Source organism: Azolla caroliniana, unplaced genomic scaffold (assembly GCF_043228905.1).
Source record: "Azolla caroliniana isolate FFs.n. ecotype wild unplaced genomic scaffold, voAzoCaro1.0.p SCAF_2, whole genome shotgun sequence".
NCBI lineage: Eukaryota > Viridiplantae > Streptophyta > Polypodiopsida > Salviniales > Salviniaceae > Azolla > Azolla caroliniana.
In genome coordinates, this window is record NW_028230437.1 from 16,837,494 (window position 1) to 16,856,713 (window position 19,220).

The following is a 19,220-nucleotide window of genomic DNA, read 5'->3' on the forward strand; positions in this document are numbered from 1 at the left end:
GGACAGTCTTTAGCTTCTAACACGACTCTCTTTTTGCTCTTGCCTGGAACTCCATGAATACCGACAATACTTGATCTTTCAACTTGAGCACGAAAGCCCACAACTTTCTGTTGTAGTCGTCAATGAATAGTACCAAGTATTGTCCAACTAGATGCGAAGGAGCATCTACATAGCACACTTTCGTGTGTACCAGCTCCAGTGGCACTTCTCTTCTCCTTGGTGGTCTCATGTGGAACGCAACGCTATTCTGCTTTCTGACTAAGCAGTCGACACACTTCTCCAAGTGCGCTCCTTTCACTTCTAGGAGAAGTTCCTAGTCGGCTAGGATGTGCATCTCCTTTTCACTCATGTGGACAAGCCTCTTATGCCATAACTCTCCACTAGAATCGGTTGCCACATTTGCTTCTAACTTGCATAGTCGAGCATGCATCATATATAATGTGCCCTCTTTCTGTGCTCAGGCCACAATGAGGTTTCCTCGGCAGAACTTCCACTTGGCGTTTCAAAAGCTACCATTATAGCCTTCGTTGTCCATTCTTCTAGTTGCTATCAAATTCAGCTTGATATCGGGCACATGTCAAATATCCTTCAAGATCAGTTGACAACCAGTCGACGTTGTCAGACATACATTTCCAACGCCGACTATCTTGCATTCCCCATTATCTCCCATCTTCACATGGCCATGATCCCCGGTTGTGTAGGTCGAGAAACACTCTCTCGAGGGAGTTAAATGGAAAGATGCATTGGAGTCGATTATGCTTGTGAAGAGACACAAAGATTGTGCTTGTGAAGAGCCACTTGAAATTGTGGAAAGCTATATATACCGTGAGTGTGAAGTTCCATCAAATCATAGATGGAATGAATGTGTTATTGTGGCCTAAAGAGGAGAAAGAGAGCATATTATGCATTTTAGAGCTCATGCAATCATAGTGAATTTAAATATTGGGTCTTAAAGAAATATCTTTTTGACACTTTAGTGACATTAATGCTCCTCTAAGGGGTGGAAGTATGTGGCGGTAGAATCCGTAAGTCCAGTTGAGACAGGATCACTTCCCATTGATATCATGCCCATTGAAATTGTTTTTGAATATATTCTTCAGGTTCAAAAAAGTCCCTTGCGTTGACTTCTTAGAATCACATGGGAAGCAAACAAAAAGATTCAAAAGATACACAAAAGAAAGATTTTGTGTTTAGGTTCAATGTAAGATGTGTAAAAATGGTTTGGAATATAGGATGCAACACACTTGATTTATTATGCATTTATAGGTTCCTTTACTATTAAGGCCTTTTTGCTACACAAACATGTCATGAAATGGAAAATGCAAAGGCTCACGCTTCACAAATTATGCTACATATGTTGAACCTAACTACAAAACCATTGCCGAATGGGGAAACAACACACATTAATACACGTTCGAGCATATCCGGTTGTCTACCATCTGAGCTATTTCTTCTATGCGACTTTGCTTACACTCACTAAGATGTGAGACAACGCGTTGGGGCACATGTGATGAGAGTAATCAACTATGTACACTTTTCCCTAAATAAGTTTGGGATTCTAAGTATCACAGTTTGATACAATGCTCAACTTTTGATCACATCCGAGAGCTTAAAATCTAAGATGATACAACTAAGATGATAATAAAATATTTTGATGCTTAAAATGCTAGAATTGTGGTTACTATTGTTTGGTTCAACTTAGCCTTAGCATTCAAGGGTTTAATACAACCAGTCAACACTCACCTAAACAATACCCAAGGTGTTTCATTTCCACCGTATCTCTCAATGAAAACAATGAAGGGCATATATGATCACACACCCTTAAAGCTCCCTGCTTTTGTCAAGTTTTAAATCTTTTCATGTCTAGCTTCATGCCTGTGTATGTGACTGAGGGACAACTTTCAACTTCATGGAAACTCAATTCGTTAACTCTTGCCATCCGAGCAAAGTAACTGCATGGACAACTCAACATCGTAACTTATCAATAGGCCACACTACCCGACCAAAATGATTTCTATCTTAGCACATGGCTTTATAGGGTACTCATTTTAATTCATATTTAGCCACAATCTTTCATGGTTTTAATCTCATATTCTTATTCAATACCCATAAAACCGTTTCTAATGATATAAAAATTTTGAGAAATTCTAGTAAGTATTCCCACTGCTTCCTTGGGCATGCGAACAAAGATTTCGTAAAGCTCCACGTTGTAGTTTATAGACAAATGTTTCATATACCAAAAGTTACAGTTGATCTCATTACTCAGAATTCTTAAATATTTTGATTTCGAACACATATCTGAGTTTCAAAGAAATGTCAAAACTGGTGTTTCCTGGTCTTTCAATCTGGAGCTTCAAGCAGACTATATCCATAGACCCCAATGGAATTAATTTGGTTGTGTATACATATATATCTCAAGACAAGGATAGACACCTCTGGACAATCAATAGCTTGTCTAAAGTGATGGTTTAATTGGTAATGATGGAGTTCAAAAACAAAACAAGATATACTATATGACCTTTTTATTGTACCACATGGGAAAGACCAGCCTTTTCTGCTGCAATAGCGGCCAGTTTCTTGATCTTTCTGAAATCTTTTGCTTCTACCAGAGCTTTATTGAATATTGCATCAGACAAAACAACAGCTGTAACCCCTGCTATCAAATATTGTTCGATTGATTCTGAATAAAAAATAAGGATTCTTTAGATGTTCCCCAGGCATATACAGTAAATATCATTAACATTTGTAGGAAATGAACTCTAAAGCAATCTAATAGTCTCTTACCCAAAGCAATCCCTTGAGACGCAACAAGAGGGATCGAAGGCATTGACTTCCGAATTGCTTCAACCAGTTTCAGTCCACCCATAATTGTTATTGGATACAACTGCACATCACCTTGTATTTTGCTTTAGGTTCTATATACTTTTTTTTGCCAGAGCATTAATTGTTCAATGGTGAGCTAACAAATGTATTTGTATATTATTGACTTTAGGATTAGGCAATGTTCATCTGAAGATCTACACACAAAAATTCAAAAGGAACGGAAGGAGGGGCATATTTTCTGATTATGGGAACCAGACACTCACATTTGTGAACTTTCTCGTTTTAGGAAATTGACAATTTGATACTGAGACAGACAGAATGTCATGCAGGAAAACCAAAGCAAGATGTCTGACTCTGCCCACTCATTGGCAATATATAACATTTTGTAATTTCCTCGTTTTCATTTGAGGAAACATACCTTCCTTTTCCCCGGAGTTTCCAGAACTCCTCTTCCCTCCTTCCTACCTTTGTATTTTCCAAAATTCTAGAACATGAGAGCTACTATGGAAAATTCCCGTAAACGATTGATAATGACACTGTCTTCCCAGTTTAATATCTGCACTACTACTTCCCCAGGCATGTAAATTCATTCAGGTAATATGATCACATGATCAATGACTCCCAATTATCCTTCACCATACGACTAAATTTCACAGTTTTTTAAAACATGACACTAATGCATAAATTATATTTAATAAGTAACATCTAACATCTTTCTAGCTCCTTTAGAATGTAAGAAAATAACGTCCATTTATTTGACAATCACATTCTTGCTAGTTTCTTATTTGCCAACTTTATGCAATTACAATTGGTATTTTCCTGATACAACTTTTAATCTCCAATGATGCAAGGTCACATTATTCCTTCATTCAGTGGTTGTCCTCACAGATGGACTCAATTTTTTATTGCATCCTGTTCATAGATCTTCACTTCAAGTGATGAAAACATTCCAACTTATACTCTTCCTTTCTTGTGGATTCTTTGAACCCGTATAGATAAAAGGCAAGAAATTCAGAGGCAAGTACCCTTCCTTATGAATCATGAAGGGAGTTCAAAACCTATGCTATTTTCTTTTAATGTGTAATTGATATTCATAAGAAGCAAAGCTACTGCATCTACTATGAAACAATGAACTAGAAGGACAATAAATCAGACAATGGGTTCAGTAAATTACCTTAACTAAGCATGCCCCCCAGTTGAAAGCATTAAAAACCTATATCAGATGATGAAACTGATGAACCCTTTCTTCGTGGTATCTCAAAAGGACAAGCATAGAATTTGAACCAGACTGTCATACTTCATTCGGGGTGATAGCACCTGGAATGATGAGTGTAGGTTCACAGCAATGGGCTTCTATCAGCTTCTGTACAATGAAAGAGCAATTCTTTCTGTAAGGAAGACCCACGTGTCATCAAGTTGTGACAAAGAAATTGAAATCATTCAGATTGACACAACACCTGCATTGTTATAGGGCTCATTAGAAATTTAGCTCCTACTTCTTTGGCTGAATTAGCATCTAATGTGGATAGAACTGTTCCAGCCTGTACAAGGAATCGTTATAGCTTGGTTGTGATAACCAGACAAACAAACACACTGTAATTGATTATGGAGAAATTACAGAAACTTACCCCTATAACTGCAGAAGGATATTCATCCACTAGAGTTGCAATAGCCTGAAAGTTTTAATTTTAAAAAGAAGGATGAGATTCTCATTGCTTGAGAAAAATAGAAAATCATAAGCAAATATCGATAAAAAGTTAGGCACATTCTGTAAGCACAAGTTAGTTTGAATTTAGGGTGTACATTTAGCCCAGAAGGAAAAAACTAACAAATCCAATGCAAATACGTAAAGAAGTTAAATAGCTATCTTGATTTTCCAATCAATGCATATAATTGTCAACTTCATTGCTCATAGCCTGAACCAAAAACTATTATACTTCTCGTGCCATTAAAACTGCAGGGCCACATGCATTCTCATGAAAGGTCCATAGAATCCTGCCTTTATTTCAAACATTTTCAGATGTGATAAGTAGCTACATTCACATTGAAATAAATGATAGCCAGTCACAAATGGATTGGAACAAAACATGATCTTATTTGTTAAAAAATGCAAATCCATATTATTGTATTCTAAAGAATATATATCTAAATTGAGCATATCCACTTAACAGCAAGGTTAACAATATGAAAGCACATTTGGCAAATGTAAATAGATGCAAGATTGCAAATATCCTGTAAACTGTGGTAGTCTATAAATTCATGTGTGAGAAAAAGAGAAATACTTTTCAAACTATGGAATCTTCAAGCACATTAATCTAAGTATTCTAACCACTATATTTTTGGTGTACAATGAGAGAGAGAGAAAAAAAAAATTGGTTTATAGATGGATCAAGAGAGCTGACCTTCAATGCATCTGGTGTATTCATCGTGACTTCTAACTGTTTGGAGAATCCAATATTAGGAAATAAGTAATGGAAAGTCTGCAAATTCCTTCTCCAAAAGCGAAGTTTAATGAACTTACCACGTTCACACCACCATCGAGTGCGGCACGTGCCATGTCCAGGGCGATATCCCCACTGAAAACACAAAGAAAATATTAAAAGAAACGGAATCGAAGAGAATTGGATGTGTGAAAGGAGAAGAACGTCAATAAAGTGGAAATGGAAAGAAACAATAAAAGGAACGGCAAAATTGATTTACAATCAAAACGCAGTGATTGAAACGGATAAGTGATACGATACGAAAAGAAAGGGAGAGAGAATGTGGAAGAAACGAAGAAAATGTGCAGAGAAACAGGGAAACGGAGGTGTGAGACATGTGTTAGGGTCAGGGTCCTTTTTTTTCTTTTTCTTTTTCTTCTTTTTTTTTACCTGCTCCACCTAACACAGGCGATGATGCGAGATTGGGAGATACTTGCTAACGTCGATTCTTTCTGTTCATGGTGATGCTTCTCATGTGGCAAGCAAGCAGAAACGAAGGAAGAAGGAGACGATGATCTGCTCCTTCTGCTGCGGCCATTACTCCCTGACGAGATGTCGGAGAAGACATTATATGTCACAACAGAAGAAGAAGAAGAAGAAGAAGAAGAAGAAGAAGGATGGAGAGGGAGAGAAATCATGGACACCATATCATCATCATCATCATCATCATCATGAGGCGAGCCACATCTTCTGCTTCTGTTCTGCTTCTTCTTGGACACAAATTTACAATGGGAGGAGAAGAGTCTTTTTTTTATGGCCCTCAGAAGTATGTATGTATATGTATGTACATACATACACATAATGATAAAGAGTCATGAAAAGAATGAAGAAGATGATGATCACTAGGCAAAGAAGATTTATAACTTGTTTTTTATGTCACTCTTACCATTATTACTACTATTACAATTCACAACTATAGAGTATATATATACATAGAGAGAGATAGATAGATAGATTATAGATAGATTATATTATCGTCTTCGGAGGTCAAATATGACCTATGAGACCAAAAATATTACATTTCACGTGATACGTGTGAAAGTGAGTAGTGACTCTCGATGTTCAAGAACTTTACCAATGAATGTTGCAATCGAGAGTGCACATTGTGGTTGTGAGAGGAATTCATGCAAAGATTGGGCTCGATCGAAGAGATGTGGAAAGCATGGTCGAATATGATCAAAGGCAGAGCATTGTATCAAAGTGTGATACTCAGACTCGCGAACTTGTTTAGGGCAAAGTGTGCATAGCCGACCACTCTCATCACTTGTACCCCAACGCCCTGTTTCACATCGCAATGCATGTGAGCTAAGTCGCATGGAAGCAATGGTTCGAATGGAAGATAACGGTATGGGCTCTAACATGTATGGATGTGTACGATTTCCCCGTTCCGCAAAGAATATGGTTTTGTAGTTAGGTGCAACATGTGTAGTATAATGTGTGAAGCGTGAGCCTCCAAATTTGTCCCATGTCATGATACATTGGCGTTGCAAAAATGCCTCATTTACAGAGGAATCTAATGATGCATCATGAAGCAAGTGTCTTGCATCCCATCTACCAAACCATTTTTCTATATCTTGCATCCAACCGGAACACAAAATTTTGCTTTTATGCGTCTTTTGGATCTTTTTGCTTGCTTCCCACGCAATTCTAGGAAGTCGATGTGAGGGACTTTTTTGAACCTTAAGCATGTATTCAACAACCCTTTCCATGGCCATGATCTCAATGGGAAGCGATCCTGTCTCAAGGAGGAGGAGGGTGTAGGGCGTTTGTTTCTTAACTTGTAGAAACTTGGTAAGAAAATGCTTTTGGACATTTTCAAACTCTTTCCACATAGATTTAGGGATGCTACTGCCCCATACTTCCACCCCATAGAGAAGAACCGGTGTCATCAAAGTGTCGAAAAGATATTTCTTGAGGACCCAACACTTAATATCTCCAAGATTGCATGTGTTCTCAAATGCATAGTATGCTCGCTTGCCCGCCTCTAAGCGGTGTGTAGCACATTCATTCCATCTATGATTTGAAGGAACTTCAAGGCCAAGATATTTGAAGCTTTCCACACATTTAAGTGGCTCATTGTTGTACATAATGCATGGTTTATCTCTTTTTTGGCTCTTCACAAGCATAATCTTTGTTTTAGAGCTATTGACACTTAATTTAGTATGCATGCAAAAAATTTCCAATGCCTTCATAAGCTTTTGTGCATCTCCTAAAGTATTTGCAAAAAGCACTACATCATCTGCATATAACAAAAGCATAATCACAACATTCCCAATGGCAACTTCTGCAACACATTCTTCCTTTGCAAACTTGGTAACCATTTCTTCCAATTCATCAATGCATAGACCAAATAGTGTTGGTGAGAGTGGGCATCCTTGCTTAACACCAATAGTGCTTTTGAAAAAATCTGAAAGTTTATCTCTCATGCGCACACAACATATAACCTTCTCATAAATTCGGGAAATTGCAAGCATATATTCACTTGGCACCTCAAGTTCTTCCATTCGCCTCCAAAGATGCTCACGAGGTACCATATCAAAAGCTTTCTTGAAGTCTACAAAGCAACAATATAAACCATTACCTCTAAGGCGACTTTCCTCCATTAATACTCGAAGGGTGATAAGGTGATCAATGGTGCTATGGTGTTTCCGAAAGCCAGCTTGTCCATAAGCTCTCTTACCACTTTTTTCAGCCCATACACTTATCTTTGATTCCATTATACATCCAAATAGTTTTGCCATTAATGAGCCAACCATGATGGTTCGATAGTTGTTTACATTATTTATATCTCCACCTTTATGTAAAGGTTTGATCCAATTTGTAGTCCAATCGTACGGCATACCATGTTGCAATGCATCATTAAACATATCGATTATCCATATATGTGCTTCATTTCCCGTCCATTTGAGCATTTCAGCCTTTATACATTGAAGATCGCTTGCCTTTCGAGAGGCCAATTTCTTAAGTCCTATGCATATATCTTCAATTGTAAAGAAGGGAGGCATATGTGAAAGAGAACCATAACACATCATCTTTCCGGAAAGAGATAACTCATATAAATTCTTACAATGCATAGACAAGTCGTGAAGAGTTAAGTCACCATAACTCTCAACACGTTTTCCCTTTAGATTTCCCCAAAATTTAGCACATGCATGTGCTTTCTCTTGCGTTTGGATAAATTGTTGAGTAACTTCCCATATTCTTCTCTTTCTTTGAATAAGCCTTTTATACTCATGCAAATGCTTTTGGTAATTCTCTTTATCCTTAACTACATCCAAAACCATAAGGCACTTTCGAGCTTCATGACATTCTTTATCAAACCATTTTTTCCTAAGTTTCTTGGTGCATTTCCAAGATGTGCGGTTGGTCGAAAAACATTTGTTTGTACATGAGAGAATGACTTTCTTGAAAGCTTCCCATTTGCATTCTAGTGTGGCACCATCTTGTATCTTTGTCATTTGTAACATATCTTCAACCATCTTGGAGTACATGGGTGCTCGCTTAAGGTTCATGCTCAAGTGCGGTTGTTTATTATCTTCAATAGCCTTCTTACAATCAAACCTATGCATACATTTGAGATCAATACATAAAGGCCTATAATCGGATTCCGGTGTCCATTCACCAAGTGAGAATTTATGTATACGATCCAAAATACCTTCGGAAAGTAGCACATAATCAATCACACTATTTCCGTTGTGTTTTCTACATGTAAAACCATTAGTGTTGGGCCATAAGGAAATACCATTTGCAATAAGCAATCCGGTACTATTGCACATTTGTAGGAGTAACTTCCCAAATTGGTCTGGATCTTTTTCATCGCTAGAAGAGCGGTTATACATTTGCATATCCTCTTGCATCCTTGAGATATGTGGCATGAAAGATTCTTGTGAATCAAGTTGGAAACTTCTTGTACGAGCATTCATGTCACCAAAGACAATAACTTCCCTTTGGATTTGAAATAAGAAATATCATCTTCTAGATTGGCAAACGGTTGATCTTTATCCAAACAAGCATAAAAGTTAGAATCTTGATGAGGAATGTAACATCCAACTACAAAAGTGGGCAAATAATTAGGTGTTTCTATTTTGAGCCATATGTAGCATTTATTTTCATCATTTTTTATGATTGACACATATTTCTCTATTTCCTTCTTAATCAAACATGCCACTCCTCCTTGTCCTCTTCTTTTTCTTGGATTTTTCTTCCATATCAAAGAGTGTACATTATAGTTTCCTAAACCTTGAATCCTTTGAGTATCATGCTCCCATGTTTCAACAAGAAGTGTGATATCCGAGTCATCGGTGAACTCCTCTATGCCAAATCCTGCATTCCATGGGTATCCATTGCAATTCCAAAAGCATAGTCGTAAAAGTCGTGGGTTAGTCTCATAGATCACGTGTCCCTATTTGCCTACATTGCCATCTTTAGGCACATCCTTAACCTTGTTTTTCAATCTTTCTTCATATGCTTTACGACGAGCATTTTGTTGTGAGATAGTGCGATCTTCACTCACAAAGCATTGTGTACCTTTGAGGTATACCCAACTATTTTCGAGTATGATCCGCCGCTTTGTATCATCTGTCATTGTGCATACAATAGGCCTTTCTCCGGAGCGAGTAACACCATGTTTCCCAACTCGGTGTGCCCCATATACATTCACATCTGACATCCCATAATGCATGCTAAAAAATTCACCAATGGCCTTTCCAAGGGATGCGGGTGTTTCAATACTCTCTTCTTTAATCCCACGGACAACAATGTTCTTTGATCGTCGTTCACGTTCTTTCAATTCTCGGACATCTATGTTTTCTATATTCTTCTCTTGATACATCACATGCATATTAGATGAGTTTGATAGCATATCCCCACCACATACATCGGCCCATGACTTCGTTGTACATACATTTTTCATCTCACTTACATCCCGCCTCATCGTGTCCAATTTTTCTTCTTTTAATGCTTCTTTTAACTCAATCTTGTTAAGGCGCTCATTTGTTTCAAAAGAAGCTCTTTTACATTCTTGAATCTCTTCTTGAAGTTTTGCAACCACTTGTTTAAGACTTTCATTCTCAATGACAACACTTTGGAGCTTAGTATTCTCTTTCATTAACATCCTAATCTCTTCACCTTGTTTGTTTATGGTTTCTTGAAGAGAAATCAAGTGACTCATAAGCATTTTGTCCATTGCATTAGAATCGAGATTTGTTGGTGATCTCGGCTCATTATCAATCATACCCCCGAACTTTGCGGCGGTTTTACGAGTATTTGCCATTGTAGGGACAAACTCTACGGGAAAAGAGAGATAGAGAGGGAAGGAGAGAGAATGTACCTTTAACTCGATTTAGGGCTTCAAAATCTACCTTCCGTTTGAGGAACCGTGGGGCAAAGATGGCTGCAGATGAAAATGCTCATAACTTCTCGCCACGGTAACGGAATTCAGTAAATGAACATTCTTTAGAAAGCTCTCTCAAAGAGCTTTCCAACGAGCTATAGAACGTAGAAAACGATGGCCAGAGAGAGAGAGAGAGAGAGAGAGAGAGAGAGAGAGAGAGAGAGAGAACAAGAAGTTGTATTCAGGGGAAAATGAGAGAGAGAGAGAGAGAGGGAGAGAGGAGCGACTTTAATATCGTCTCGAGAGAAAAGTATTACATTTCAAGTTTATTACCAATCAATGTAGCAATTGAGAGTACACATTGTGACTGCTTTCTTTCCGTGCAAGGATTGGTTCATGATGATATTCGCAAAACTTTGTTATCATTCCAGTTATATGAAAAAACTTTCAAGAATTAGTTTAGTGCTTCATACTATCCATGCATGTGCTTCCTTTCCCCATCCATTTGAGAATTTCGACTTTCATCCATTGAAGATCACTTGCCTTTCAAAAGGCTACTTTCTTAATACATATGCACACATCTTCAATCATAAAGAAGGGAAGCATTGAATCGAACCCTTTACTTCGTATCGTCAACCATTGTGCATACAATATGCCTTTCTCATGAACAACCAAACACCATGTTTCCCAACTTAGTAGTGTACCCCATACAAATTCATATCTAACGTACCATAGTGCATTCTAAAGAAATTACCGATGACCTTCTTGTTGAGAAGCAAGCTCAACATGGGCCGGACCGGTTGTACTAGCCGAGAGCAAGATTGGGTGAAGACCAATCTGCTAGGCCCAGATCGGATCAGAGAACCGGTAGGCCGTTGGAGGCCTACGATTTTAGCCTAATAGATAGGCATACTATTAGGAGTTAGTGTCAGTCGCTCAGTTATGAGCATTGAAGTACATGCCAGTCCTTTTAAGGACTTGTATAGAAGTGCTCACAGAGCACACTTGTATGTACAGACAAAGTATTATTTTTTATATAGAATTTTTGTGTTCTGCTCTCTCTGTCTCTCCCAAGTTCTCTGTGTGTTATCTGAGTTTCCATTAAACCTTCGCTTACTTTCTGTTTCTATCCGGATGTAACCGGTTGTGTCCTTTAGCTTCCCACGCTATTCTTTACATGGTATCAGAGCGCGAGGGTTGAGAATGCTCTGTTGCTAACAAGTGCTCAGACAACCAAAACCTAACACCCAGTAAAGAACACAAAAAGAAAAAAGAATGGACAGAAGCATGCAAGTTCGCTTCCAACGAAAAAGCTCAATAGGGGACACTATGCATCTTGGTCTTACAAGATGCACCAATATCTTCTTGGACACAAATACTAGAGTTACGTGGAAGGAGCAAACGAGGTAGTGCCAGAAACGACACACAGGGAATTCCTAGTGTGGGAGCAAGAAATAGGTTGAGTCTTGTACTGTCTTGCATCCTGTGTACACGATCAGATGTTGGGCTTCATTCGAGATACGAAGACGCCGAAGGAGGCTTGGGAAATTTTGAAGAAGATTTTCGCCGCAAGTACCACGGCCCAGAAGTTGCAACTCCGGCAAGAGCTCAACAATATCCGACAAAGGGATATGACAGTGACCGACTACACCATGAAGATAAAGGAGATCTGCGACGCCCTCAATGTGACGGTGGATGAGGACGAGATGGTACAGATCTGCCTCAGTGCTCTAGTGCATAGGTACGGAACAATCCGGACGGCTATTTGCGCATGGGAGAAACCACTATCATTCTTCGACTTGCAATCGATGCTTCTAGTCGAAGAAAACCATGCGGGTGCATCAAGGAGCACACAATCCGACAGTGGATGTTGTACACGGAGGCGGATCAGCCCTATGGACGTGGACGACAAGGTGGATCAGCACACAACGGAGGCAGCCGACAAGAGCAGAATCAAAGGCATAATCAACATGCCAACAGCAGTTCCGGACCCTGCACGATTAGGGGGAGTCAAGGCGGTGTCAGAAATTGGCAAGCAAAGGCCGAAACAGAATGTTGGTATTGTGGCCGGAAAGGCCACCGGGAGAGCGAGTGTTGGAAGAAGCGCGCTGATTCAAACAAATCCAAATCGAGGAAAGCCGAACACGGAAATCGACAGCGATTGCACTACGTTGAAGGATCGGAAGGATCCGGAACCGGAAAGGGCCCAACCTTTGCAATGACGCACAAGGAAAATTCGATGAAGAAGAGCACCTCGAAACCGAACGAAGTGTGGTACGTCAACTCTGGAGCATCGAATCATATGATGAGTCATGAAGAGTGGTTCTCATATCTAGAGAAATTGGAACAACCGAGAGTCGTCGAAACCAGTGATGACATTGCGCATCCGATCGAACATGTCGTTGAATACTAGTCTATAATGGTCGTAATACACATTGTATCTTGGACAAACTAGATTTAGGACAATTCTGTAAATATGTCAAAGGGAAGTTGCCCTATCCCAGTTAGTATGTATATAAGGGGCTTTGTAACCTAGGTTGTTGTTGTTGCATTTGTTAGAGAGTTGTCACCTCCGTTGTTGTAACCATTTTTTTCTGAATAAGAGTTGTTACATTGTGTGCCTCTTTCTCCCTCCCTCTCTCTCTCTCTCATTCTGTTCTTTGATCTTGCTTCCACTCGTACACTTTGTTATCTTCATAGCAAGGTGTTGATTATGTTTTCTCTTTGACGGTCTCAATTCCCAACATTTGGTATCAGAGCAGAGGTTCTTCAAACCGCTCATGGTCATCATTTATTCTCAACAACTTTCTTGCCCATGTCTTCCTTGAAGAACTTGAGTTCAAGATCTCATCTAGAGGAGATAAAGAAAACTGAAGATTCGAACTCGACTTCGCTAGATCACTTGTAAGGTAAGCCAATCAGTTGTACCTTGCTTCTGTGATTGGAGCCGCTAGGAGTGGAATATCCATCAAATCTGCCTTGATCGTGCTTTACCAACTTAGACACTTTCTACTCATTTGTTGTAACCTCTCAAAGCAAATCCAGCTCCTAGGAACAACCCCAATTCGTGTTTCATTCGGTCGAATGACACTCAGGAGGACTAGCCGGCTCTGTCCCTCTCATCGTTGCAGTCACCCGAAGCAGGATTAGGCTGGATAATCTGTGATCAACATCTTGGAATTGACAGTCGACATTGAATCAGCAAATTCAAGTCCAATTCGGCTAAGTTGATTGATTGTAGTCACTTTGGACTGAATCCTCCAATAATCGAAGTCGATTCGACTTGTGTCCAAATCCAACGAGAACAACATTGAGTGAGCCAGTCGGCCACACTCCACCACTGTTCGTATTCAACTCCGGACAAAATCTAGTAAATCGACACAAATGGCATCAACATTGGGCTAGTCAGAGATGAGTCTAAGGAAATTCGACGGATCGAATTCCAACTTCTAGAAGGAGCAGATGCAAGACTATTTGATAGTCAAAGGTCAAATAGATCCAATCGAGAACGAAAACCCTCCAAAAGGAATCAAGCCGAATGAGTGGACGAAACTTGATAGGTTTGTTCGAGCCACCATTCAGATGCACCTGTCAGAGTTAGTGTACTTCACACTGCAATCGTGTTCGACTGCCTTTCAACTATGGAAGACATTGTCGGACACCTACGAGAAGAAAGTCGCTGCCACAAAGATATATTTGATTCGGCGCCTCTACAACCTACAGATGAAAGAATCTAACTCGGTCCAGGCACACCTGAACAAGTACGAAAGTTTAAGCTCCCAGATCTCAACTCAGGGAACGACAATCGAAGATGAACTAAGAGCAATGTTGCTCATGAGTAGTCTCCCCCCTTCGTGGGAAACTTTCGTCACAACTGTGTGCAATGCTTCTACTGCCGCGGTGAAGTACTCCGAAGTTACGAGCGCAATACTAACTGAAGCAGCTCAGAGGAAATCGTTTGCGAAAGATTGACAGATGAAGCTTATGTAGTACAAGGTTCGCTAACCGACTGAACAATCGAGGAAGAAGTTCTTCTCGATAGTCGAACAATCAGTGAAGTCGGAGTAAGTCCCGAGACAATCGAAGACGGGCACATCAAAGTTGATTGTCATGCACTCAAAGCCAAGAATGATACGGCTCAGCGAGCTTATCAAAAGAGTGGTCGGCATGAGGAGGTCAATTACATTGGCTCTTCAGCCGAAGTATTGTCGAACGACCCGAACATACTATCCATTGAAAACCCAGTTGAATAAAAAGTTCTGCTTACGAATGAGGAATTGAGCACATGGCTCTTGGATTCAGGCATGTCCTACCATGTGACCCCTCACAAATCCCAATTTCGGCAATATTTGGTCCGACACTCTGACTCAGTATGAGTCGGAAATTCACAGTATTGCGTTATTATCAAAATCGGCACAGTAGATCTTAACCTTCCGAGTGGCTCTACATTGGTACTGCACAATGTCTGATATGTACCTAAGCTCTCACGACTGTTGATCTAAGTCGGAAAATTAGATGAAGACGGCATCCGTGTCGGCTTCTCATGAACAGGGTGGACACTCCATAGAGGGAACCTCCTAATAGCTCGAGGACCAAAAGTACATTCGTTGTACCTGTTATATGTCACACTCAAAGAGGGTGACGTGTTCCTGGTGGACATTCCTGTGTCATCACTATGGCATGGACGACTGGAACATCTCAGCAAGGCCGACATCACGCGTCTATCTAGAGCCTGATACATCCCCAAACTCTCCTTCTTCGATCATCAATTCTGTGAGCATTGCCAGTATGGCAAACAGATAGTCGCATCACACCGGACATCAGCACTAAGACAATCGAGTCCACTCGGTCTGGTCCACTCGGATGTTTGTGGTCATATGCCACATCAATCTCTCGGTGGTGCCTTGTACTTTGTTAGCTTTATTGACGACTCGACTCACAAGGTGTGGGCTTATCCGATCAAAACCAAAGATCGAGTGTTCTCAATTTTTTCCGAATGTCTCACTATGGTAGAGAACCAGTCTGGTAGAAAGCTGAAATGCCTTCAGACCGACAATGGAGGAGAGTTCAATTCTGAAGAATTCGTCAGATTATGCTGACAATGCGGCATTCGACGTGAATACACGGCACCGTATATTTTAGAGAAGAATGGAATGGCCGAGCGCATGAATCAAACCATTATTCAAGAATGGATAGTTTCCATGCTCCAACACTTCGGGCTGTCGAATGGCTTCTGGGCAGAGGCCCTACTTACAGTAGTACACATTATTAACATGTCGTTGAGTAGGCCTCTAGGACTTCCAGTACCTCAAGAATTATGGACCAACAGCAAGCCGAATTATGACAAGTTGAGGATTTTCATATGCGAGGCATATGCCCTCATACTGAAAGACGACCGCCGCAAACTTGCACCAAGGACCAAGAAATGCATTTTCCTCGGTTATGGACTAGACGGCAACATCAGATGCCAACTCTGGGACCCCGAGCACAAACAGATCTTTGAAGTTCGAACATAGCGTTCAATGAGTCAGCTATGCATAAGACGGCTGAAAGGCCTATTGAAATTCGAAGGGAAGTTTTCTCAAATGTGCCAACCCTTCATGAAGGCCCAACCCATAACACAAGGTCGGCTTCACGAGTAGCCGAATCCTCTAGCATCGACTTGGCACAGCCAAACAATTCGGCTTTGGACCATCCGACTCTGACACCCGATGCAACTAGTCCAGTCATACCTCGAAGATGCGAGAGACTGTGCAACCCCTAGAGAGGTACTCTCCTGAAGTCTTCTTTACAGACGTCGACAAATGGAGGTCATACAAAGAAGCATCGGCATTAATCGATTCAGCCACATGGCATCTGGCGATGGAGCAGAAATGAACTCCATTCGAACGAACAAGACTTGGGACTTTGTTGAATTATCGAAGAATTGACATGCTCTTCCATGCAAATGGGTCTACCAAATCAAAGATACATCTAATTCAGTCACCCCAAAGTACAAGGCCAGGTTAGTCACGAAGGATTTCTTGTAGCAATATGGCGTCAACTTCAATGAAATTTTTCCACTAGTAGTGAAAATGAATACCCTTTGATTTCTACTTGGTGTTGTGGCCACCGAGGATTTGCAACTTATACAGTTAGTGAAGGGAAATAACGCGGAATATTTCTCGGCCACAACCGAGTCTTCAATCACTTCTATGAGAATCAAACACAAAAATGGGGAGTAGGGAGTGAACGCATGTACACACACACAAACAATGATAGAGAGTACACATGATGTTTACGTGGAAAACCCTAATAAGGAAAAATCACGGGAGCCCACAGACTCCAAGTTATCACTATATAAGAAAGGTATAATCAGAGACTCGGAGGCAATGACCTCGAGCTCTATATCTTCGCCAAGCGGCAGTTACAATAGAGTATCGTTCTATATCTCCTCTCTCTCTATACAACAGTTATGCACATACAACAATATGACAACTCTACATTGTCCACACACTAAAGTGATTGCCCTAAGTCATATTTATACTTATATGAACTTAGGGCTATTTACAAATATAGCCTCAATAGGCTTACTCAAAACATATTTACGAATAGGTCTTCTCTTCCGGTTCTCACCGGATCCATTCGATCCGATTTCCGAATCTCTTCCGGTTCTCACTGGGTCCATCCGATCCGGTTTCCGATTCTCTTCCGGTCCTCTTCATTCCTAACCGAATCCCATCCAGAGGGACCAACTTCACAACAATCTCCCCCTTCACTCCGGCATGGGATGTCTCGTCAACCCGATCCGCTTTCGGCATGCATCCAGCTTGTCGGTTGTCAACACCTTGGTCAGCATAATTGACCCGTTCTCCTTCGTGTGGATCTTCATCAGCACGAACTCTTGATCTTCTACTCTATCCTGAATTCAATGGTACCTCCGTTGGATATGTTTCGTCTGGGAATGGTAGGTTGCATTCCTCACAAGGTGAATGGCACTTTGACTATCGCAATAGAGTCAGTATTCCTAGCTCTCCGATGAAGTCCTTCATCCAAATTATCTCACTCCCAGCTTCCACAACTGCCACGTACTCCGCCTCTGTGGTTGACAACGCAACCGTCTTCTGCAACCTCGACTGCCACGAAACAGCTCCCCCTGTATAAGTCATGACATATCCAGATGTAGACCGGCTGGTATCCGCATCAACCGACATATCCAAATCGGTGAAACCTTCCATGAGGGGTTTACCGGAGCCGAATCGGAGGCACATACTCAAGGTGCCTTTCAAATACCGGAGTACCTACTTTACCGCGTTCCAGTGCTCTCTTCTGGATTGCTCATGAACCAGCTCACCACTCCGATTGCATATCCGATACCCAGCCGAGTACATACTATCACATACATCAAGCTTTCGACAGTAGAGGCATATGGTATCTTCATCATATCCGTCTTCTCTGCCTTTGTCCTCAGACTTTGTTTTCCAGATAGTTTGCAGTTCGCCAGAAGTGTTGATCTGACCGGTTTCGCCTCCGACATGTTGAACTGTTGAAGCACCTTTGACACGTACTTCTCCTATGACAACCACAACAGCTTCTTCGACCGGTCCCGGATGATATGCATTCCCAATATCTGTCTTGACAGACCCAAGTCTTTCATTGAGAAGGTCTAGTTCAGAGCCTTCTTCAGCATCCAAATCTTGCCTTGGTCTCGTCCGACAATTAGCATATCATCCACACATAGGAGGAGTATCAGGAAATCTCCTCCGTCAAATTTCTTCACGAACATGCAGTGATCGGCCTGCGTCTTGTGGTACCCTTGGTCGGTCATGAAGGAGTCGAACTTCTGGTACCATTGTCGGGGAGCTTGCTTCAGTCCGTATAAGCTCTTCTTCAACCGGCACACCAAATGCTCCTTCCCTTTCTTCACAAATCCTTCCGGTTGATGCATGTAGATCTCTTCTTCGAGGTGGCCATGTAGGAATGTCGTCTTTACATCTAGTTGCTCTACCTCGGGGTCCATGCTTCCCGCTATGCTCAACACCATCCGGATGGAAGTTATTTTAACTACCAGGGCAAAGATCTCGTTGAAATCCACTCCTTTTTTCTGTTGGAACCCCTTCACCACAATCTGGACATTGTATCTCGATGGGTTTCTAGCATCTCCCGGTTTTAGCTTGTACACCCACTTGTTCCAGAGTGTCCTCTTTCCTTTCAGCAACTCCGCCAGTTCATACGTGTGGTTCTCATGCAGGGAAACCATCTCGTCCTGCATGGCACTCAACCACTTGTGGTTGTGGGTGTCTTTCTTTGCTTCTTCGAATCTTTCCGGCTCCCCCTCATCGGTCAACAATACGTGCTCTGCATCTGGAAATCTCCGAGGGGCTCTTCTCTCTCAGAGAGGATATCTTCATCCTTGGTTTTTTACTACCGGTTCCTCCGTTTGTTCCTCATCCGAGTCCAATTCGGGATCTTGTCCGATTCCGGTGTCTTCTTCTTCTTCGGTCAGTTTGGTTTCTTGTCTGTATCCGGCAAGTGTCATACGGTTACCGGCCAACATCCGGTTTTCAATTGGGTAGGTCCTTGTGTCCTCAAACCGGTTTTCATTG

At 41.1% G+C, this 19,220-nt stretch overlaps 1 protein-coding gene across 1 annotated transcript; it reads right to left on the minus strand.

Moving 5' to 3' along the window:
* Positions 1 to 2,190: 2,190 nt before the first annotated feature.
* Positions 2,191 to 6,048, minus strand: LOC147867440 (uncharacterized). Its single transcript, XM_087315224.1, has 9 exons — positions 5,694 to 6,048; positions 5,345 to 5,399; positions 5,226 to 5,261; positions 4,452 to 4,496; positions 4,281 to 4,364; positions 4,121 to 4,186; positions 3,998 to 4,036; positions 2,785 to 2,884; positions 2,191 to 2,680 (listed from the first exon to the last, which is right to left on the minus strand). Exons 1-9 carry the CDS (start codon positions 5,948 to 5,950, stop codon positions 2,523 to 2,525), a joined length of 840 nt encoding a protein of 279 aa, XP_087171350.1. The 5' UTR covers positions 5,951 to 6,048; the 3' UTR covers positions 2,191 to 2,522.
* Positions 6,049 to 19,220: the final 13,172 nt, after the last annotated feature.